Source organism: Nannobrachium achirus (assembly GCF_963921795.1).
Source record: "Nannobrachium achirus genome assembly, chromosome: 8".
Taxonomy (NCBI): domain Eukaryota; kingdom Metazoa; phylum Chordata; class Actinopteri; order Myctophiformes; family Myctophidae; genus Nannobrachium; species Nannobrachium achirus.
The window spans coordinates 58349499-58374206 of NC_137817.1; the positions used below are offsets into that span (position 1 = coordinate 58349499).

The 24708-nt window shown below is 42.9% G+C and overlaps 1 protein-coding gene across 1 annotated transcript; it reads left to right on the top strand.

The window, feature by feature from the left end:
* Positions 1-6064: 6064 nt before the first annotated feature.
* On the top strand, positions 6065-24107 carry LOC308289810 (scavenger receptor cysteine-rich type 1 protein M130-like). Its single transcript, XM_080731571.1, has 13 exons — positions 6065-6173; positions 12451-12474; positions 12654-12875; positions 13321-13626; positions 13719-13931; positions 14042-14245; positions 15449-15763; positions 17181-17381; positions 17493-17711; positions 20019-20330; positions 20701-21012; positions 23553-23583; positions 23687-24107. Exons 1-13 carry the CDS (start codon positions 6107-6109, stop codon positions 23691-23693), a joined length of 2433 nt encoding a protein of 810 aa, XP_080587697.1. The 5' UTR covers positions 6065-6106; the 3' UTR covers positions 23694-24107.
* Positions 24108-24708: the final 601 nt, after the last annotated feature.

Genomic DNA, 24708 nt, shown 5'->3' on the forward strand with positions numbered 1-24708 from the left:
AACGCTCTATAATAATATTTTGCTGTTACAATTTCACCAAAAGCAACTCGTTATAGATTTCACAAAACTTCATGGTATTAAGATCTGATGTACTGTATAGGTCAGGCACGCTTATGTCCAGTCCAAGTCCAGGCAGTCCGTCCATGCTTTCTACAGCTCTACAGTTCAGCTTCCTTCTCTAGATGTAGCTTTCAAATTACCTTTTTACCTGGGCGTTGTACTGTAGCCTACGTTGGCTACACAGTAAAATACTTAGCGTTAATTTGCTGCAATTAGTGTATAGGCCTAAATGTAACCAAATAGACCTGTTCCAACATGATCTTTGCTGACTGCCCAATTTTGTGGGCGGTAACGAAAAAGTAGTGAGTACCGTAACTAGTTGCTGTTAGCAGTGAGAAATACAACTTTTTGAAAAGAGTAGCGGGTAATACATTACTTTATATCTTTTATTTTATTTTTATAACGTGCCCAACACTGGTGAAACCGTCACCTCCTGCATAAGCCGACTCACAGAAGTTGCACTTAATTCCTCAAAGCATTTCAATGAATAACAGCCCAATTACACCTCCTGCTTAGTTGTGTGTGTCTCTCTGTCTACTGTACGTGTGTTGGCTGGAAATGCATTTAAATGAAGTGTGGAAGGTTTAGGAGTTTTCACATGAGCCATGTAGGCTTAGAAGTTTCTTTGTAAGGGAGTGTAAATATGTTTTTACACCACTGGTCAGTACATTGTTTCCATGCACTGAAAACCAAACGCTTATACTACTTCAATGTCTCCTTGAAGGCAGAGTAAGTGATACTTTGTGGTAAACAGTGCTATATTATGATGGTGTAGCCCCCATAGTTAGTACAGCCATGAAGTAGACCACAACAGCCCTGCCAAACGGGCTCAGTCCCTATTGGCACAACGGGTTGCGCGTTGATCTGATGAGTCGCACCCTCGGGTTCAATCCCCGCTTCCATGCATATAGCTAGTAGCAATCACTGCAATCTCTAGTGTTTGTTCTGTAACAGAGGGGGGAGGGGGTCCATATGTCTCTCCAGGTGTTTGTCATAAAACAGAATTTGGACGTTCAGGACGGGATACCGGTGGTATCCAGTCAGGAGAGAGAAACAACTAAACTAGCAGACAAAATTGGGATCAGAACACTAAGCTGATAAAAGGGTTTCTCAAATGTTATCAAAGTCGTATCTCACCTGAAAATGTGAGAGCTGGAGAGACCATGCACTGTTACTGAACAATCACTCTATAGTAATGATTATTATTACAATATAGAGGTTTTGGTTGTAACCAAAAAATACCACTTACTACAATTTAAACTGGAAATGACAAAGCCCGTTGTGAACAAGGACAGCTGTTTGTAGCGTATTATCTCTCCACGTGCCATTACTGCTAGAGTAGCTACTGGACATCAGCAGGATTTGACATGAACTCAACGTTTGTGACCTCATTCACCATGAAAAAGGCTTAAACTCATACAGTACAATACGGTCCACGTCTTTTTCTTTTCTTTTTCATTTTATTTTGTTGACCAAATAAGGCAAAGCTTGTAGATCTGTGGGAGAATGTCTGTGTAGTGTGTACTATTAGCTGTATAGAGAAGCATTCCCATTTGCTGGGCAAAACTGTCATGTGATCTTAAAAACACAGGAAGTCCAAAGTTACAGGAAGGAAGTACAGTTGGGTTTACGGTCATTTCATTTAGGTGCTGCATGTGTTCACTGAGTTTTTTAGTTTTTTTTTGTTTGTTTGTTTCATGCCCTCAGTGAATGTTTTGAATTGTTTTCAATCAGCGTGTGTTCTGCGCTGCGCGTTCACGTCTGGTCACTCAGAGTTTAAATTATTTTGATTCCAGGCTTTTGGGGAGGAAAAATATACTTTCGTTCAAAATGTGTGGAGATAAGCAAAACATGTTTTTAATCTTTTAGAACACGTGGAATCCAAAAAGGTGCACAAACCTTTATGTTTCCTTGACCCAGAAAACAGGATTAACATATGCCATTAACTCGGACAACTCTATGTTGTCTTGAAGCCAATGTAGCACAGTGATCGAGACTCACTGCCTTCGCTTGATGGCCTCAAGAGACTAGCATCTCCCCTGGTCCTTAGGGATATCCTTTTGGTCCGGTGGGTAAGATGTTGGACTTTCACGTGGGAGACCTGGGTACGAATCTCAGCTGGCGTTACATCAAGATAGCATAAATTATATATTCTATATAGGGCAGGGGTCTTCAACATGGAGTCCAGGACCTCTAGGGGGTCCTCAGAGATAATACAGGGGGTCCTCCAAATCTTTGTGTGATAGAAACTTTTTTTCTAACTACTAACTTGAACCCTAGCGACCATATTCTGAGAACTTTAGCCAAACATAGCAGATCTACAAGTTCACAACGCCTCGCGCTGCAAGGCGTTGTGAGCTTGTAGATCGGCTATTTTCGGCAAAGAGGTTTGGTGGTGTAGAGGAGAAAAAGAGGAGACAAAGTACAGAGTGAAAGGTCAAGTTTATGAAGTATTGACGGTTCAAGTGGTTAAATATCTGAAACCACAAATCAACACAAATCCAAAATACACTGATGATTGTGCCGTCAAACGATTAAACTCTATCTATGGGTTGTGGGGTTCCCTGCTTCATCTCTCTCTCTCGACTAAGGGGTCCTTGGCCTGAACACGTTGAAGACGCCTGATGTAAAGGATGTTGTTTAATTTAACCACTCGTGTCCCTTCTCTGTGGGCCAACATTCGGCCAGAACAGCCGATCTACAAGTTTGTAGATTTGGCTGTATGTCGGGTAAAGATATTTAGTGTAAAGGATAAGATAAAACAGCAGGGGGGGCTTGTACAGAGCCCTGGGGAACTCCGGTCAACAATAGGGTTCAAGTGTTTAAATGAACGTGGCGGGAAGGAGGAATAGATGTCTTTCTTTTAGCTTGTCGTAGGTATCGCCTATACAAACACCCTGCAGCCTTCTCTCTCTGTTAATATGCCCTTAATTTATTAAATTATAACTTCTTTTGCATCGATGTCATGTACAAAATGTAACTGCAGAGTATATGTTAATTAAAAAAAAGAAGATTAAAGGAACTATATATTAATTTAAATTAAGAAAGAAGAAAAAAAACGCCTACACATGTATATGTATATTTCGTTATTGTTCTGTGCCATTGAGAATTTATTCTGAAATAAAATGTTGTATTTTGTGTCACTTCTTTTGTCACTGTTGTGCAATGATTTATGATATCATGGTAATAGGATGTCCGATTACTATTTCTTTTTTACAGGAGTTCTTACTGTAGGGATTCTTGAGGGCGTTCCAGGGGGTCCCCAGCTTAATGTTAGATAGTTAGGAACCAAATCGGCCCTTATGGGTCTGTAACTCTCGAGTGTACAAATGGAACCAAATGGACCCTTAAAGGTCTGTAACTCTGAGTGTACAAATGGAACCAAATGGACCCTTAGGGGTCTGTAACTCTGAGTGTACAAATGGAACCAAATGGACCCTTACAGGTCTGTAACTCTTAGTGTTTGTTTGATTGATTGATTGAAGACTTTATTAGAAGTTTGCATAGGAAAAGGTACAGTTTAATGACGGTACAGTTCACTGGTACAAGGTCTACTAAAAGGAGATCCATGAAAAGACTAAGCTTATTTCCACAGGAAACCATTAAAGTATCTCATATAACATTGAATGACAGACGAATAGAACACAGTACTATGCAGTAGATATGTAAAGAAAAGAAAATGAGAGAACAAAAAAGAAAAAGAAAACAGTAAGTCTAAACAAACAGTAAGTATATACAAAGAAGGGGCAGGGGAGGGTAGGGTTGGGCTAGGTTAGTTTTTTTTACCAGTTGCGAACGGCTGCTGCCTGTAAGTGGTTTTTCAGGGCAATTTTAAAGGATGCTAGTGATCCACACTCCTTTATGGCCTTCGGTAAGGCTTTCCACATTTTGGTGGTATAGCAGAAAAAAGAGTTTGACCCTTTGTTGGTTTTGACTCTGGGTTGAAAGTGATCTGTGGCGCTGCCTCTGGTGTTGTAATTATGGACATCCTTAATGTTTATAAAGTATTTTGACAGGTACTTGGGTATCATAGTGGTGTAGTGCATCTTGTACACCAGGCCCATTGCAAGTTGCTGTACTCTGTCATCTACTCTGAGCCACCCCACTCTTAACTGGTGAGTAGCGGTGAGGTGAGTCGTTTGGAGTTTAGTTTTCAGGGCTTGTGGGGCGTCACGATACCATACGTGGACTCCGTAGTCAAAGAGGGTCTGGATTATTGCACCAGCTATGGTCTTCAGTGTGTTGAAATTGACCATTGGGGCGATCCTCTGTAGGAAACGAGTTTGTTGGTTGATTTTATTTATTACTTTAGAAGTCATCTTTTCACTGGGAATATTAGCTTCAAGGATACATCCTAAGTAAGAGATTTCGTTTTTTCGTGTTATGACCTTGTCACCCACTTTGATTGTGAAGTTATCGACTTTTTTGAGGTTATGATTTGATCCAAAGAGGATGGACTCAGTTTTTCCCAGGTGAATTGATAATTTGTTGTCGTTAAGCCATGTGCAGATCTTACTTAGTTCAGAGTTAAGTGTCTTTTCAACCTGCAAGTGGTCCTTGACTGAGACTAGGAGAGCCGAGTCATCCGCGAACAGGAACAGGTTGCAGTCACAAGCAGATGCCATGTCGTTCACGTATATTAGGAACAACAGAGGTCCCAGTATGCTACCTTGAGGAACACCACAGCTTACTGGGAGGGGGGGGGGGGACAGGGTACCGACAGGGTACCGTTAATCTCCACCACCTGTTCCCTCCCCACCAGGTAAGATTGCATGCATGTACAAATGGAACCAAATGGACCCATTCCATTTGTACACTCTTAAGACTAAATCTCTTAAAACACACATTAAACATCAAAATGGGGTGAACTGTACCTTTAATGAACTTGTCCAGAAGGGTTTTTTACTGGACAACAGGACAAGCCTTAATGTCAACAGTATAACAAACACATACATCTTAATGGAAAGAAGTAATAGGCAGAAAACAGGTATTTAGCCTTAGATTAGATGGAGTTTACCACCAGCTTTGGGCTGCATTCACAACAATCAGACTCCGAGGAGACGGTGCCCCAGGGCGACGAGGGCAGCTACCGGCCTCACACCATCCCAGGCCAGGAGGGGGAAGAGTCTAGGGCGAGTGGATCCTTGTCCTGGGGGTTTTTACGGTAGTTGTCCTCACTCACCTTAACATGGACACATGGCCTTGGCTTTTTGCATCACATCCATTTGGCGTGTTTTTAACTGCCTGAACTAAATGAACCTTCTAAGATATTCAGTCAATTGAAGTCAATTCTGGATTTAGCTAGAAGCTTATTTTCATCCGTAATCCCCAAACTATTTGGTTTAGAGTACATGTACTCTATGTGGACTCTGAACTCAGGGACGTGCTGGCCATTGGGAAAAGCGGGACAACTCCCGAACGGCCGGTTCATTCCCGGCCGGTCCAGGCTGTCTGCTTTCGTTCCATTTTGGGGGCTGGGTGGCCAACAAAGTAAATCGTCACTGTCGAGCAGAAACCTCGTATCTCCAAGTTTCAAATTTGTAGATTTTTTCGCAAAGCGAAGCCCTGCTTCAGTGCTTCATCATACAAGGCCGTCGCACAAAAGATCTACAAGCATCTACAAGCAGATCTACAAGCACACAACGCCTCAGGCTTTGTGTGCTTGTAGATCGGCTGTTTTCACTAGTTTAAATCATTTTTAAAATGATAAATACAAAACAAACGGTTTTGAACATACAAGGTTTCCACCCGACAACGACGAAATATAATTGGCCCACTGGCTTGTCACTTGTCATGACATGATCTGAAATGGCAAATCATTGAGTAGCAGCAGCGCTATGGAGAGAGATCTCTCTCTATAGCACGCAATGAGGGCCTCTCCAACTCTTTTCCCCGGGCTGAATCAGGGGCCCAGCACGTCCCTGTCTGAACTAAATATGCTGTGCAAACAGCAGAGACTTGACTTCAATTAATTATTAGTGAATTTGTGATTGTGAGAGTTTCAGCAGACAGACACAGGAGCTTCAAACACACAGCAGACAGCAGGATGAAGATGGTACTGTGGCTGAGTGTGACCTCTCTGCTCCTTTCCTCTATAACCATGGAGGTGCATTGTAAGTAGATCAAATTCACAACCTGCTAATAGCATGCGAGCAGGGGTGGAAGAAGTGTTTGTTTTATCATAATTGTTTATTTTTCACAAATACTCAGCTTATTCACCCAGTTTTTTATGTTTAATATGTTTAGGCCTATGTTTATTTGTACAGGACAGCGCGCGTATTGCAAACCGAACATGCAATGCTGTGTAAATACGTCGGATTTAGTGTGAATGCTAATTTCCATCCATTGTCCCCATTCAGTAAAGAAGCAACATTATGAACAAAAACATAGTACGTTGAAGGCAAAGTTTGTAACTTTTCCCTACAACAATAAATAGCCCTACATGTTTTACCAATCATGTCCCTCTATATCAGTTATAAGCAACAGGTGGTGGTGTTTACCTGCAGAAACACACTGTCCTCTCGCTGTGTTTTCACTTATAAATAATAATACATTTTATTGCGACCGTAGGTCGCATTTACTACCAAAACCTCCACCGGCTGTCTGTCAGTCAGTGAGTGAGTGAGTGAGTCAGTGAGTCCGTCACACTTTTGCCCTGCTCATATCTCTACAACCGTTGCCCCCATCCATGCCAAATTTTGCACACACACTTAGTACAGGCATTCTAGGGTTGAACCTTGAACAAATTGCAACACAAACTCTTTCAACTTTTTTTGTTTCATAAATATGTTAGTAATAACATATCAAAAGTCCTAAGAAATCCAAGTGGTGGAACATAGTGAAATGATGGAACATAAGTTGGGCTCCCATCGACTTTCTATACAGGAGGAAAATACCCAGAAAAAAAATCTGCTTTAAGTAGGATGTGAGGGGTCTAACTAGGGGTTTGTCATGATGCTGAATCCATTGCAAGCATTTGTTTTGCACAAAAAACATTCCTTGGCCCCAGAAAACGCCCACAAAACTGATGAAAAGTGATGATCATTCACTTTTCATCAGTTTTGTGGGCGTTTTCTGGAGCCGATGTAAAAAATGACCAAATGTGCTCACACGTCACACTTTTTCCCTGCTTATATCTCCGCACCCGTTGACCCGATCCATGCCAGATTTTACACACACACTCACGCTGAGGAAGGCCTGTACGCGTCCGTGTGTTGTGAGCCTGTATGAGGTAAATAAAACTTGATAAAAAAGGAGATTCCTTGAGTGCTGGCAACTTTCTTCATTCCACACACACTCCTTGCCTGCCAAACTACAACCTCCAAGGACCCCCGGAGCCCCAGGGACCCCCAGGTCCCTGGGGGACCCCCAGATGTAAAAAATGACCAAATGTGCAAAAATGACCAAATGACCACCCCAACGGGGCTGCTCGCGGGGAATTCCCGGGGACCACTGACTCCTGGTGCTCCAGAACGGATGCAAAAGTGGTGGCGCCCCCAGTGGAGGACCCCCTGCCACTGCAGCGCACATAAAATGCCGTAACTCTGGCTAGGAGCGTCCGGGAGAGCCGGGGCCGGTACCTATTCGTCCGCCAAGGCAACACGGAGACCCCACCCCTCATTTCTCACATGGCCCTATTCTAGCGCCACCTTCAGGCCGATTTTTAAAACACATTTTTGGACACTGCTCCTACAGTTTTTGCCCTAAAATCACGAATATCACTACACAGCATGTCTACACTCATGTCATCAACATGGATCAGGAAGATTTTGGAAAAACAAATTTTTGCCCTATTTGTGGAGATAAACCACCTACGGTCGCTTATCTCCCGATTAGGGAGTCTTACTGGTAAATAATAATACATTTTATTGCGACCGTAGGTCGCATTTACTACCAAAACCTCCACCGGCTGTCTGTGAGTGAGTGAGTGAGTGAGTCAGTGAGTCCGTCACACTTTTGCCCTGCTCATATCTCCACAACCGTTGCCCCCATCCATGCCAAATTTTGCACACACACTCCTTGACTGCCAAACTACAACCTCCAAGGACCCCCGGAGCCCCAGGGACCCCCAGGTCCCTGGGGGACCCCCAGATGTAAAAAATGACCAAATGTGCTCACACGTCACACGTCACACTTTTTCCCTGCTTATATCTCCGCACCCGTTGACCCGATCCATGCCAGATTTTACACACACACTCCTTGCCTGCCAAACTACAACCTCCAAGGACCCCCGGAGTCCCTGGGGGACCCCCAGATGTAAAAAATGACCAAATGTGCAAAAATGACCAAATGACCACCCCAACGGGGCTGCTCACGGGGAATTCCCGGGGACCACCGACTCCTGGTGCTCCAGAACGGATGCAAAAGTGGTGGCGCCCCCAGTGGAGGACCCCCTGCCACTGCAGCGCACATAAAATGCCCTAACTCGGCCTAGGAGCGTCCGGGAGAGCCGGGGCCGGTACCTATTCGTCCGCCAAGGCAACGCGGAGACCCCACCCCTCATTTCTCACATGGCCCTATTCTAGCGCCACCTTCAGGCTGATTTTTAAAACACATTTTTGGACACTGCTCCTACAGTTTTTGCCCTAAAATCACGAATATCACTACACAGCATGTCTACACTCATGTCATCAACATGGATCAGGAAGATTTTGGAAAAACAAATCTTTGCCCTATTTGTGGAGATAAGCCACCTACGGTCGCTTATCTCCCGATTAGGGAGTCTTACTGGTTTGTAACACACTTTATATTTGAAACAAATCTCAAAGTGCTGCATTCAAATGGCAAATAAATGAAGCCAAAGCAAAGCCAACAAAAGATTAATAAAAACGACTAAAATGGTAGAAAACGGTTAAATCAGAAAATTAGGAACAGTGCAGACCTATTATACACAGCTCAGGTAAAATTTAAAAGCACATTGTGATCACCAAGAGGGTTAAAAAGCACCAAGGGCATCCAAAAGGTCCTTCTAGGCAAATGCCTTATTAAAAAGAAAGGTCTTTAGTTCCCTTTTGAAGGCGTCCACTGACTGTGGTGCTCTCAGGTGTTCAGGGAGGGCATTCCACAGCAGAGGAGCAGCTGAGCAAAAAGCCCGGTCCCCCATAGTGCGTAGGTTGGTAAAGTTTTCCTTGAGTGAGTTCTTATTTCCGGAGTGGAGGGAGCGTGTGGAGCCTGTGGAGGTTGGGGGTTCAATGAGTTCTTTGAGGTATGAAGGAGCGTTGCCGTAGATGCACTGGTGCAGGAGTTCCCAATTTTTTTTGTCTCAGGGCACCCCATAAATATTGTTTTAATCCGAGGCACCCCTACATTATAATTTTCACTCCCAGCACCTTATATTTATAGCATATCGTCGTTGTCGGGTGGAAACCTTGTATGTCCAAAACCGTTAGTTTTGTATTTATCATCTAAAAAATGTACTGATGCGAGGCGTTGTGTGCTTGTAGATCGGCTGTTTTCACTAGTTTTGTGCGACGGTCTTGTATGATGAAGCAGGGCTTTGCTTTACTTTACCAAAAGACGTACACATTTGAAACTTGGAGATACAAGGTTTCTGCCTGACAGTGACAATATTTTGGTGATTATGTTGCGAGGAAAATGTTGAGATAATATCCATTTTGGTTAGAACTGACTGAAAATAACTTTGTACTTCAAGTTTAAAATGATACTAAATATGTTTTCAAGTGTCCAACTAAATTCCAAATGTTATCAAATTATCTCGCGGCACCCCAGGGTGCCCCGTCACCCACTTTGAAAACCCCTGCACTGGTGGGTGAGGAGGCAGACCTTGTATTCTATCCTGGAGGAGACGGGGAGCCAGTGTAGGGAATGAAGTATGGGTGTGATATGGTCATATTTCCGCACTCTCATCAGGACCCTGGCAGCACTGTTCTGGATGTACTGGAGCCTCTGGATGCTCTTGCCAGGGAAACCCTGATGAGAAGTGTGTTAACAGTAGTATAGCCTTGAGGAGATAAAGAGGTGGACACGTTTTTCGGCATCTGGAAGGGTGAGTGTGGGACGGAGTCTGGCTATGTTTTTGAGGTGGAAAAATGACGTTTTGACGAGGTGTTTAATGTGGGGTTCAAAGGTCAGCTGGTGGTCAATTTTTACACCCAGGTTGGTGATAACTGGTGAGAGGGGGAGGTTCTGGCCGGAAAATGTGATGCTGGTTATTGTGGATGATTTGACCTGATTTGGGGTGCCGATCAGAATGGCTTCTGTTTTGGAACTGTTTGATTGCAGGAAATTGTGAGCCATCCACACCTTTATCTCCTCAAGGCAGGTGGTAAGTGTGGATGCTGATGGGACGACAGGGGAGCAGAGGGGAGTGGGACAGTCCTGAAATACAGTTGGGTGTCTTCAGCATAGCAGTGGAATGAAATCCCATGCCGGCTGATGACACGACCAAGGGGGAGCATGTATATTGTGAAAAAGGGTGGGGCCGAGGATGGAGCCTTGGGGGACAGGTGACGGGCTGTGTCCGGGAATAAACTGTTTACCACCACTTGGTGGTAGACAGGGACAGTTATCGTCTAAACATGTATGTACTATGCCTTTAAGTACAAACATGTTGGCATCTGAATACACTTGCATGGTACCAAGACTACAAGTGTTCACATTTTCTAAATTTTCAATGAACTAACCCACACTGGCAGCGGCAGACCTGCCGCGTCGATACGCAGCTGTTCTAATTTTCCAGCATTGCCTCGCGGAGAAAATGTTCTCCCCACCGGGGGAAATGGGATGCGCCGCCGTCAATACTGAGACGCGCCGCTGCCCAGCCGCCCGTGTCCGGTGTGCGTTCCCCTTTAGCAGATGAAAATAGCAGATGTAAAAAGCTCACGACATGTAACTACATGTAACAAATGCGTTTCTGAGCTTGTCGATCTGCTATGTTTGAATTAGTCAAAGCACAACATATGGGATTAATTGCTTAATATATCTGAATCTACAAAGTAAAGTGTAATCAAATCATTGTAGCAGATTGAAACAAATAAATTTGCCTCTTTAATGTGTAGTGGAGTAGTAGTAGTATGCCCTGAACCTCAAATAAACAAAACTGTGAAAAAAAGGGGGAAAAAAAGAAAAAACATGGAATGACTTGAGTAAAGTATCTAAAATTGTACTTGAGTAATGTGTCACATAGTGCAGTGTTTCTCAAAGTGGGGTCCGGGGACCCCCAGGGGTCCCGGAGCGGGTTCCAGTGTGTCCTCAGGGGATCCGGAGCTGGTTCCAGTGTGTCCTCAGCTTTTTTAAACCTTATACAAACATAAATGGGGGGTACATACATGAACATAAGTTCATTCAAGGGTTTGAGGTCCACAAACATAGTGTGCTCTTCACCAGGGCTGAAGTTGCCTTATATTTGTTCAGTTCTGTTTGTTATTTGCTGAGTATAGGCCTTCTGTCAACATAGTGTCGTTCTCAAAGTGGGGTCCGGGACAGTGTCACAGTCATTTCAACCACTTCAATCTTCTATTTATGAAAGATTACATTTATTGCATATTACGCTATGTAGATGTGTAAATCTTTCCCCCTAGGACAGTGGTTCTCAACCTTTTCAAGCCACGATCCCCCAAAATAAACATTTGAACTGGGGACTCCCATCCCGACAAGCACTTGGAATTGTAGGAGTTGAGGCATTACATTTAGTTGTGAGCTAGTTGATCAGCTATTTTCACAATGTTTGCTTCTTTCATTCTCACTCATCATTTGACAATCTGGCCAATGGTTGACCAGTTTTTATTGTACAGTTTGTTGATTACTTTTGCTGCAGTAACAGTATTTTTTTCATTTATTAATATTATTTATATTAGTTATTACATTTTTATTACAAAATAATCATGGTTGAAAACCAAGGCCCTATTAGAGTTACAGTATGTCACGAGGAAAACGTGAGAGGATTTCCAATAGGACAGATCAAAAATAAAAGTACAATATTGACGTTCAACGACTTGAACCCTCAGCATCCATATTCTGGGTAGAACATACGCCAAAGTGATAGCCTGGCGGATGTGCTTGGGGCAATACCAGTCTGCAGAAGAGACATACCGGTAATAATGTCACCTCACATGGCCGGAAAGAGATTTGGTACACCAAGTACAGAGCAACTCCGGTCCGCTCGATTAAAGGCTTATTTCCCTTTCAAAAAACGTTTGGTCATTTTATCGTCTAATCAGACTTGTGTGAACACCCCCGAAGTTGCTTGATTCAGTATTTAGATATTTGATATTCTTTTGATCAGACACACCCTCTTCCTAACAAACTCATTGTAACTTCAAACTCAATTTTAACCACGGTAGATTCAATAATCTCTCCTCAATGTCTCCCCACCCATGTATACTGTCGGCTGTCGCAATCTTATATATTGAATATTTTCTTTCTCTTCAGCTCTCCAGGTTCAACCAACACCAGGTAAACAAAGATGAACCATCAAGAAATTATACATTGTAGCCTAAAAGGGTTTCTTCTGATCAAAGTAATATGTTCTCTCCTCCCTCTCTCTCTCTCTCTCTCTCTCTCTCTCTCTCTCTCTCTCTCTCTCTCTCTCTCTCTCTCACACACACACTGTTTATTTGGTCGTCTCTGTACAGATTTCAATTTCAGGTTGGCGGGAGGAACCAATCACTGTAATGGCAAACTGCAGGAGAAAAAATGGGGAGAGTGGGAGACAGTTGAGGATAAGAAGAAGGTTGTATATAAGCTGAAAGCGGCACATGAATTGTGTCGACAGCTGGACTGTGGCACTGCTGTTTCAGCAAAAACCATTCCGGTCGAAGGGAAATGGTGGACCATCGTGGAGGTGATCTGCTCAGGTAACAAACAACGACTTCAACAATTGCTTTTCTGTAACTCGTGCTGCTACTGCCTCTTGACGACAGATTTCCCTCTGTGGGATCAATAAAGGTAAATCTATCTGTCATATACGGTAGCTCAGCGCAGCTCAGTTTGTATCAATGCGCCTGTGACATTAGTCCAGGTATTACGGTAGCTGACAGGCGCCAAGCAGACACAGCCGGTAGTACATGTATGTATCGTCATGTGATAGATAGACACAGAGAGAAACACAGACACGTTTGTACCTGCAACTTGTTTAATAAAGCCACGTTCATTATTCGTTTAAAGAGGACTCCTTCCATCTTTTACACTATCTATCTAGAAAATTACATTTAAATTATTTTGCAAACTCTCTCTCTCTCTCTATCTCCCTCTCTCTCTTTCTCTCTCTCTCTCTCTCTCTCTCTCTTTCTCTCTCTTCAGAGTCAGTGAAGTTGGTGAACGGGACTGGTTCTTGTTCAGGAAGAGTGGAGGTGAAGTCTAATCAGTCGTGGGTCTCAGTGTGTGAAGGTGACTTTGACCAGCAGGATGCAGAGGTGATCTGTAGGCAGCTTGGCTGTGGAACTCATCCAATCCTCCTGGGGGCGCTCTATGGAGAAGCCAGTGTTCCAATGTGGAACAAAGAGTTCCAGTGTGAAGGCAACGAGTCTGTTCTCCTGGACTGTAGAACCTCAGACTCAACTAGAAACACCTGCTCACCCGACAAGGCTGTTGGACTCACCTGCTCAGGTAAAACACCAACTACACTTTCACAACTAAAACCTCTCTTCTAATCAAAGTCATATTATTTTCAACTGTCTATTCTGTTGTAATCTGTATAGGGGTCAGGTTGGTGGGAGGAACCAGTCATTGTCAGGGTAAACTAGAGGAGAAACCTGATGGAGAGTGGAGAGAAGTGCATAATGATGATATATGGAAGGTGATGGAAACCCATCAAGTGTGTAGACAGCTGGACTGTGGCTTAACAGGAAAGGGTGATTTCTTTGGGTTCTGGTTCCAGAAGGGTTATCGTGACGTGGAGGTGACGTGTTCAGGTAACAATGACTTCACATTGACACACATATAAACAGTGTCCACCAAACTGCGGTTCAAATCTTCAGGAGGCCAGTCACTACTCAACGAAATGCTCATGTCCACACTACAGATGTCAGGTTGGTGGGAGGAGCCAGTGACTGTACCGGTGTACTGGAGACAAAACACAGTGGAGTGTGGGGACCATTGACTGATGAGTATTATCACTTTGAGCACTTTGAGCAGAGGACAGCAGATGAAGTGTGTCGACAGTTGGACTGCGGATCAGCTGTTTCAACAAAACTGTGGAACACCCAATTGCAGATTATCTGTTCAGGTAAAAAAAAAAAGAAATCACACCCAATGTGAAGTGAGCGGTGGTCGTGCTTGCATAACGTCTTCAATTGGTAATTGGTGATGTAATACAGGCTACACACACGCACATTGCTATGGCAAAACGCTGAGGAAAAAGACTAGGATATAGGTCTAGGATGTAATTCGTGATGTAATATGGCTACACACACACACACACACACACACACACACACACATATTGCTATATGGCATAACGCTGAGGAAAACACATTGCTATGGCAAAAGGCTGAGGAATGGTGGCTACAGATAGTGGCTACAGATAATTGGTGATGTAATATGATGTAATATGGCTACACACACACACACACACACACACACACACACACACACACACACACACACACACACACACACACATATTGCTATGGCAAAACGCTGAGGAAAACACATTGCTATGGCAAAACGCTGAGGAAAAGACGTTGCTATGGCATAACACTGAGGAAAACACATTGCTATGGCAAAACGCTGAGGAAAAGTGGCTACAGATAGTGGCTTACAGATAATTGGTGATGTAATATGATGTAATATGGCTACACACACACCCATATTGCTATGGCCAAACGCTGAGGAAAACACATTGCTATGGCAAAACGCTGATGAAAAAGGCTACAGACACACGCACAGCCACGTATAGGAGCGGTTTACCACCGCTCAGAAACAATGACATCTATGCAGTTGCACTCGGTTGGCGCAGTGGTACAGTCCCTGCCCACCGCCACCGAGGTTGTGGGTCCGAATCCACCGTGGAGCATCTGGCTTTGTTGGGCGTCTACACACAATTGGCCCATGTTCGGGGAGAGAAGCCGGGCGGGTTGGGAGATATGAGCTGGGGCCGCGCCTGTCAGCGGGGATTGTCGGGTGGGAGGAGTAGGACGAAGGCCCTACGTCCTCCCGGTGGGGGCTCCTCACTGGCAGGTGACTCAATAGAATAGGCCTACTACAGCAGTGACAACACATGAGAAATGAAATGTATGTGGGAAGGAATTCATTGGCACAACGATTACATTGGGGAGAAAAGGTGTCTAGAAAAGAATTGGCTAAATCATTTAAAACAAATCTATAGTGTACTTCATCTCTCTCTCTCTCTCTCTCTCTCTCTCTCTCTCTCTCTCTCTCTCTCTCTCTCTCTCTCTCTCTCTCTCTCTCTCTCTCTCTCTCTCTCCAGAGTCAGTGAGGTTGGTGGATGGGACTAGTTGGTGTTCAGGCAGAGTGGAGGTCAAGTCTAATCAGTCGTGGGTCTCACTATGTGAAGGTGACTTTGACCAGCAGGATGCAGAGGTGGTCTGTAGGCAGCTTGGCTGTGGGGTTCCTAAAGTCCTCCAGGGGGCGCCATATGGAGAAGTGAATGGTCCACATGTCCCAATGTGGAACAAAGAGTTCCTGTGTGAAGGCAAAGAGTTTGTTCTCCTGGACTGTAGAACCTCAAACTCACCTAGAAACACCTGCTCACCTGACAAGGCTGTTGGACTCACCTGCTCAGGTAAAACACCAACTACACTTTAGGTTTGGTTTCTTAATGTTCAGGTTCTGTGTTTTTGTATATTATTCTGAAAGTGTATTTTGTGTTTCTGTACCTTATTATGACAACATGGTTTTGTCTTTCCTGCCTTTGTGTAGTTGTTTGCCTGTCTTATAATTGCAAATGTAGTTCACCTGTGTCCTGTTAAGTTCCAGCCAATCCCTGTGTTGATTGTCCCTCTGTAGTTATTTTAACGCATTCACTGCAAGAATATTTAGAATGGTTCAGTTGTTGCTGATATAGGGATTGTTAAGTTTATTGGATCAAAATGTAATTCTAATACAAAGTAATAGCTATATGTTCTTTGATTTTGGCCATATGGCTGCCATCTTGAAGGAAACAGTGATAATATACTGCACAGTATACAATGAGATGGAAGGAAGCTTCTGGCCAATTCCAAAGTTCCAAATTTGAACTCTGCATCATAAAAAATGACTGATTTGACACCGAGATCACCCATATCAGACAGTCATACAAGTGACGGCTGCCATCTTGAAAAATGGCAGCCATCTTGAATATTCAATGACAACTTTTCAATTATCCATAGACATTTACCAAGTACTACTGTATGTATGGTAAATATGTCTAAAATATTATATTATATCCATTAATCATAAGAAAACAGTTGTTGCTGGCGGCCATTTAGAAAAATGGCTGCCATGGGCGCCATGTTGAAAATTCATGATGCCTCCATATCCAGTTCTTTTTGGAATGCCTTTGTATTACTAACTGAACGATTGTTTTGGTTAACTGCTGCACTAATTTAAACATAGCCCTCTCTGTCAGCCATTGTTTTTCCTTATTTTAAAGGAGGACTTCACCACTTTTCAACCTATCTTCATATAATAGGTCCTCACTAATGTTTATAATAAAATAGCGCAATTTTTTTCTACTCTGTCCAAGTCTCCTAGGAGAGCTGTGGGAAGTTCAGAATCCATCGTCTTGTGACATCATCATTTCCCCGCCAAAAAAATTAATCAATATTTTTGAAAAAAATATTTAGATTTTTATTATCGCAAGAACAATGGCTTCCACTTTAACATTGCAACTTTTCAGGAATAGAAAGCCAGCCGTTTCTATTAGCTTGGATTCCCAATCGATGATGTCACAAGACGATGGGTTTCTGACCTGCCCACAGCCCTCCTCAAAAAAAAAGAAAAAAAAAAGAAAAAAAAGCTATTTTTTAGTGAGGACCAATTATATGAAGATAGGTTGAAAAGTGGTGAAGTCCTCCTTTAAGTATATTTCCACCCCCGATCGATCATCCGTTTCCATGAATGTCTGTTGGATCAAAGACTCTGCAGTGGTGGATCACCACTGGCCACCCGAGCGCCGACAATATTCATTTTTTATTTATACCAGTGTTGTCTTTGTCCAGATTACAGGTTGGTGGGAGCAGAAAGTAACTGTGTTGGTCATCTGTACGAGAGACTCAACGAAGGGTGGAGAATTGTGCGGAAGAATGATCACATATGGAATCTGATGCTGGAAAACCAACTGTGTAGACAGCTGGACTGTGGCTCTGCTGCCTCTGGGATATGGTTCTGGAGCAAACCAGGAGTTGAGTTGACCTGTTTAGGTAAGAAACAATGACAGGCATCTATGCCCAAGTGTCTTATCACCAAACTGTGGTTTAAATCTGCAGGAATGTCAATCTCTACTCAACAAAATGTTCATGTCTATACGGCAGATTTCAGGTTGGTGGGAGGAACCAATAATTGTAACGGTATATTGGAGAAGAAAGAAGATGGAGAGTGGGTTACAGTTCGGGATACTTATCGTCACTTTAGTATAAAGGCAGCACATGAAGTGTGCCGACTGCTGGACTGTGGCACTGCTGTTACAGCAGAAAGACTTGAGGATATTCGGGGTTATCGGGTGTATCAATCCACCAAGGTGAACTGTTCAGGTAACAAACATTGACTTCAACAATGACATAAATCTACACAGACTCTTACTTCATCCATCTATCTATTTACTTCATCTATCTATCTATCTATCTATCTATCTATCTATCTATCTATCTATCTATCTATCTATCTATCTTCAATCAATCTATCCGCATAGATCTGTCAGACAGACGTTGGGGAATTTAAGGGGCACGTTTCTACTACGGCAACGTGAGGCGGGACTACGACTGCTATGATGCAATCGCCGTTGCGGTCCAAGCTCTTCAGCAAAGAGTCGTCGGCGACGGGGTCCCACCTCTTTCACTGAACGCTTTGGTTCCCATGGCGACGCGTACATATACAGCAGGCGTTGTAGGCCCAACGTGGAAAGGGACCTTCTGGCGTAGTACAGACGGCTGCTACGGCAGCAGGTTGATCTGCCGTCGCCGTACTAAGCTTAAATAGCCTAGTGTCTCCGCAAGCAGTTGTGGCTGGGTGTTTTTTTTTATTTTTTACATGCTCCGATATTCGCTCCGATATTCAGCAGAAAAAAAACGCAGCAGTGTGCAAATACTTTAACTCTGGGTTTCCCAAGCGGCCGCTCTAACTCTGAGCTACTGTGGTCCTATGTATTCAATTCATAAACATGGCATACATAAATTAACACAATAAAACATGTCATCAACAAATACAAACAAAAGAGATGGACAAAAGTACGATGACCCATTTAAAAAAATAAATGTTGTACCAATTTAAAAAAAACAGTGTTTCAGATCCTTGGATGGTGGCGTCAGTAGGGTGGCCACCAGCAAGACCTCAGAAAGGAGGACACTTTTCCGGGGCGCGCTGTATGGGTCCCCCAAATTGATATGTAGTCGCGGACCCCCTTCTCAAAATATTTTGTGCCAGCTAGGGACCCAGATATTATTCCAAATGTGTACACTTTTTGATAAAAAATTAATAAATAAAATAAAATAAATCAAGCTCATAGCTTGTAGATCGTCTATTTACGAATATTGTGTAAAATAGGTTTAAAGTGGTTTAAACTAAGACTGGGTAGCCAACCTCCTTTATTTATGCACCCAAAGACCCTTCTTGAATTTATTTCATTTTATTATGGGCCTACAGTATAGACTGTATATTTTTTGCAATTATTCTTGAGTTAAATTGTCCCATTTGAAATCTATTCCACATGACTAGCATCAGAAATAATAAAACAGAGAGAGGGGAAGAGAAGGGGAGACCTGTGGACATATGGGTAGGCGCCTACTAGATTGCTCAGCTGCACTTGTGTTACTAGAGACTAGAGGAAAACCTATAGCTGCAGAACATTAAGTTATTGCCTGTCAGTCAAAGCATGCATTGCGTTCTACCTTTCCTTTGCTGACATCAAGCCGTTACGCACAGTGCTGCAAAGTGCATGATACTCTTGAATAGCTGCGCTTCTTTATCAACTAATTTACCTTGCTCCATGTTGGCTAAATGACGTTTCGTTTCGGCGTCTTTTGGGCAAATCTGAGCTGCAGTTCATCCTCTACAACTACTTAACCTTGCCTCAACAGGCTTTCTAACAACTACTCGCCGTCGGTTTTATCCACAAGCGTGGGAGGAGCGACCGGAGCTTTCAGTGTGAGTAACAGTAGTGCAACTTGTGTTTGCTGTGTGTAAACGAAATACACACACACAGCACGCGACAAGCTGCTGCGGTCCGTGTCGCGCTGTGAGCTTGTATATCTGCTAAACGGGAGATTTGCGGAGATGTGTAAATGTAGCCATTAAGCAAACACATGCACTGTAGCCCAAATCCCTCTGAAAGCCGGACAATTAGGTGTCCGACCAGAGGCTGCGCTGGGCGGAGGACTGTCCGGCGTAAATCCGGACGAAAGGCCACCCTAGGTGTCAGGGTATTCCACATTTAGGGGTCTAATTTCTGCCACCTGTTATACCCAGGGGGCAAAACACCCTTTTTCTTAGAGACTTGGAGACCTGCATGAGAGCTGCATTTGCCACAAACACATTTGCATTTGCCACAAACACGATCTTTATGGACTACCCTGTCAACTTACTGCTGGAAATCCAATATGGCCGCCTCAATATTGGCCCCTCAGAAGATAACTTTTCAACCAGATGGGCTAGAAATGAAAACTTGGTGTTTTCATTGGTCTATTTCATAGTTTATGAGCAAGAGAAACTCAATGGAATATGTCACTCACTTTGAGAAGTAACTGGACAGATATGAGGGTATTGATGAGTCTCTCTCTCTCTCTCTCTCTCTCTCTCTCTCTCTCTCTCTCTCTCTCTCTCTCTCTCTCTCTCTCTCTCTCCAGAGTCAGCGAGGTTGGTGAATGGGACTAGTTCAGGCAGGTTTTCAGGCAGAGTGGAGGTGAAGTTGAATCAGTCGTGGGCCCCAGTGTGTGAAGGTGACTTTGGCCAGCAGGAAGCAGAGGTGGTCTGTAGGCAGCTTGGTGGGGGAAGTCATGCCGTCCTCCACGGGGCACCCTATGGAGAAGTGAACGTTCCAATGTGGACCAAAGAGTTCCAGTGTGAAGGCAACGAGTCTGTTCTCTTGGACTGTAGAACCCCAAACTCAACTAGAAACACTTGCTCCCCTGACAAGGCTGTTGGACTCACCTGCTCAGGTAAAACACCAACTACACTTTTACAACTACACTTCATGGCTGTCCTTTAGTCCATTAGTTCATGTCTTCTGATACATATTCCCACCCTGTGAATGTCAAATAAATAGCAGCAAGCAGGAGAAATAAAGGACATCATCTCCTGTAAACCAGAGAGGATCCGTGTTGTTCACTATACACTCACTCATTATTGTTTTAGTCCGTTTTTATTCAGCTTTCCAGGTTCAACAAACACACCACACAACATACTGTATAAACAAATTTAACTTGAAACAACAACTAAACATTATTGATTGTAGCCTGAAAGGTTTTATACTAATCAACGTGATATTACTTCATATTATTTCTTCACTTTTCTGTTGTCTCTGTATAGAGTTCAGGTTGGTGGGAGGAACCAGTAACTGTACTGGTGCACTGGAGCTGGAACTCCAGGTGGAATTCAGGAAAGAGTGGAGACCAACATTTGATCGGTATAGTGACTGGGACATGAAGGCATCACATGTAGTGTGTAGACAGCTGGGCTGTGGCCATGCTCTTGACACATTTAGAAGAAGAGTTTCTGAGCACCATGCTATATGGCACACCATATCTACCTGTCGCGGATCTGAGTCCAAAGCGGAGGACTGTATACGTGGATCGGTTTCTTCTGATCTCACAAACAACGTGCGGGAAATAACATGTTCAGGTAACAAACACTGTTAGAAATACAGAATACTAGTAAGACACCTGAGGGTGACTTGCGACCTCAGGGTGACGTGATTGGCCAACCACAGAAAGGCCCTATCGCCAACCCCACCTAGGGTGTGGGAGCTGATGACGGGAACACGCTGCCCATATTTGTCCTTAATATTGATAACATAATATCCTTAATAATGTCCTTAATATTGACAATATAGGAATCTCCACATGTGCATAAAACGTACATAAGTAATGCCAAGCAGGGCCTTGGTGAGTTAAGGCCTTGGTTTGATGCCTGTGGATCTCCATATATGGGCATAAGGGGGTACCCTAACATTCTCATTTTCGGCCTGGGATTTATGACATCAGAAATCTCCATGTATGGGCATAAACGTTTTTTTTTTTTTTTTCTGGGAATGACCATAGGGACTTTTTATTTTATCCTTTATTAATAATAATATGTATCCATATACATACAATAAATTCTATGCCCATACATGGAGATGGGCATTAAAAAAAACGTACATTCATTAATAATGCCAAGCATTTTCGCCCTGGAATTTATGACTTCAGAAATCTCCATGTATGGACATAAAAAGTTTTTTTTATTTTTTTGGGAATGGCTATATATGGACTTTTATACCCTGAAAATCTTGTAGCTTGTCTATTATATTATTAATATTGGTTGCAGGATCGCAACCAACAACATCTTGTGATGTCACGTGATGTCAGTGAGTCATAGTGATGTGGTACAGAATGACTCATATATGGGCATAAAAAGTATGTCATGTGACATCACTTCCTGTACAGACAGTCAGACAGACAGCCATTTACTCCGGCCTAACAATGGCTACTGTCTATGACGGTAGTCCCATATGACATGATGGACTGGACTATCTCCATATATAGTGTTCTCCACATCTCCATGTTTAGGCCAAACAGGTTCGCTCCATTTCTCCATGTATAGGTCCATATGCCCAACGTTGAGCTTGACAACGAAACGTTCTTAACACAGCTGCCCCTATATTTACTTTAGAAAATATGTTAAATTCTAAGAACGTTTCGAGTACCGGTTTGATACAAGAGCGAATAAGCGCTACACTTCTGGAATCCTGTGCGTCGACTTAAAGTCGGATCCAGGCCTAATAACTTTATCTGGCCGCCCCGTTGCCACCTCCTTGTTACGTTTTATTTTCTCCAGGTGGATGGACATTCTTTCATAGGTGATCTAAGTCCTGCCGCCCCGTATCAGATCGGAGCAGGATACCGCACATTGTACCTCATCCACCCTTTCTTCTCTCTCCTTTTGGTATATTTATCCTCCTCCTCCTTTTTTTCTTTTTTATTCTTCTCTTTTTTGTCTTTCTTAGTCTTGTGTATCCTTCTCTTTTTTTGTCTTTCTTAGTCTTGTGTAGCCGCCCCGTACAGGAAGTGATGTCACGACTCACTGACATCACGCTGACATCACTTCCTGTACAGCCGGACGGCCGGACAGAAGGTCAAACAAGCGACAAGGTTTTTCAGGGTAAATGCGACCTTCGGTCGCAATTATTGCAACCGAAGGTCGCATTATACCCTGAAAAACCTTGTAGCGTGTCTGACTGTCTGGCTGTACAGGAAGTGATGTCACATGATGTCAGTGAGTCACAGTGATGTGGTTCAGAATGAACTACGAGATTTCTCAGGGTATAAAAGTCCATATATGGTCATTCCCAGAAAAAGAAAAAACCTTTTATGCCGATACATGGAGATTTCTGATTTCATAAATCCCAGGCCGAAAATTTGAATGTTAGGGTACCCCCTTATGCCCATATATGGAGATCCATAGGCATCAAACCAAGGCCCTAACTCACCAAGGCCCTGCTTGGCATTATAACGTATACGTTTTTTCTCCATGTATGGGCATAACATATATTGTATGTATATGGATACATATTATTATTAATAAAGGATAAAATAAAATAAAAAGTCCATATATGGTCATTCCCAAAAAAAGAAAAAAACTTGTATGCCCATACATGGAGATTTGTGATGTTATAAATCCCAGGCCGAAAATGAGAATGTTAGGGTACCCCCTTATGCCCATATATGGAGATCCACAGGCATCAAACCAAGGCCCTAACTCACCAAGGCCCTGCTTGGCATTACTTACGTACATTTTATGCCCATATATGGAGATATATGGCCAAGAATTGGCATGTCACCCTGAGGTCGCAAGTCACCCTGAGGTGTCTTACTAGTTTCATCTTGAAGGGGTCTCCATATATGAGTAACTGGTCCCATATACATCACTGGCCATCACTGGCCAGATGGCCAAGAATTGGCATGTCACCCTGAGGTCGCAAGTCACCCTGAGGTGTCTTACTAGTTTCATCTTTATGTCTGTCTGTCTGTCTGTCTGTCTGTCTGTCTGTCTGTCTGTCTGTCTGTCTATGGAGAATTCTGGCTACGGGCATACAAACCAACCCGTTGCACTGATAGAAAGGCTCTATATGCACTCTTGTCACACTCAAACTGATTTATTTTAACATTTTCTTTTCCTCTCAGGTCCCCCGGTTCAGCCAGCACCAAACCCTAGGTAAACAAAGATGAACCAACAACTAAACATGACAGATTTTAGCCTAAAAGGTTTTCCTCACATTTTTTTTTCCATTACTGTTTATGCTGTTGTCTCTATACAGAGCCTGATGACGTCAGGTTGGTGGAAGGAACCAGTAACTGGGCCGGTATACTGGAGATAAAGCACAATTGACAAACTAGATTGGGAACGATGCAAGGCAGGAACAACCAGCTGGTTATGCAATATGTGCACTCGTTAGCGTATATCTGGAGCATTATTGGGCTACATAACCTGTGGAGTATTGTTTGTTTGTGGTCAGGGCAGTGCATACAGAAGAATCAACGTTAACCTTCCTAGATATATATATATATATATATAAAACAAGAAAACACCAATAAGATGTAAAATCCCTTTTGTAGTGTGTGTGTATGTGTTTTGCTGCATGCTAAATAGTAACTATACAGCTATCTGCAGCTCCTTGTTAGACTGTTGTGTGGGGAATAAACACCCGAAACTCTAATAAAAATCACCCAAAACTGGATTTTCCAAAGACTCATTTGTTGCAACACCCTAGATATTGGTCAAATTACACCTCTGGTCTGTCTGTCTGTATGTCTTTGTCTATTGTATGCCCATGCATGGACATGCCTGTATCTGTCTGACTGGAGACATTATATTATATACTGTAAATAATATATATATATATATATATATATATATATATATATATATATATATATATATATATATATATATATATATATTACACTGACTGTATCTCCTTCATAACTAGAGCTTTAAACTGGCATCATGTGATCACATAGATCATAGAGCACATAGAGGTGGGTGTGGCCATATGGAATTTAATGAAACATGGCATTTCAATCTGTGTACCTTTCGCTCAGTTGATTTCTCAAGAGAATCAAGGTTTTATTGTCACTTGCTACTCTACAGGTACAATAAGCTAAATGCAATGTAGTGAGGTTATTATAATATGAAAAAACTAAGATAAAGTAATAAGAATATAATGAGAAGAAGAAGAAAAGCTAAGATAAGGTAAGAATATAATAATAAGATCTCATCTAATGTGATCTTGTCATCACCATCAGTATATAGAACAGTTAATAAACCTCTTAAATGCAT

Bases quoted from the DNA above. Each gene is read 5' to 3' on its own strand.
- LOC308289810 (XM_080731571.1), top strand. From the start codon at position 6,107: ATGAAGATGGTACTGTGGCTGAGTGTGACCTCTCTGCTCCTTTCCTCT. The intron at 12,475-12,653 runs GTAAACAAAGAT...GTCTCTGTACAG, and splicing joins CCAGGTTCAACCAACACCAG to ATTTCAATTTCAGGTTGGCG. The intron at 14,246-15,448 runs GTAAAAAAAAAA...CTCTCTCTCCAG, and splicing joins ATTGCAGATTATCTGTTCAG to AGTCAGTGAGGTTGGTGGAT.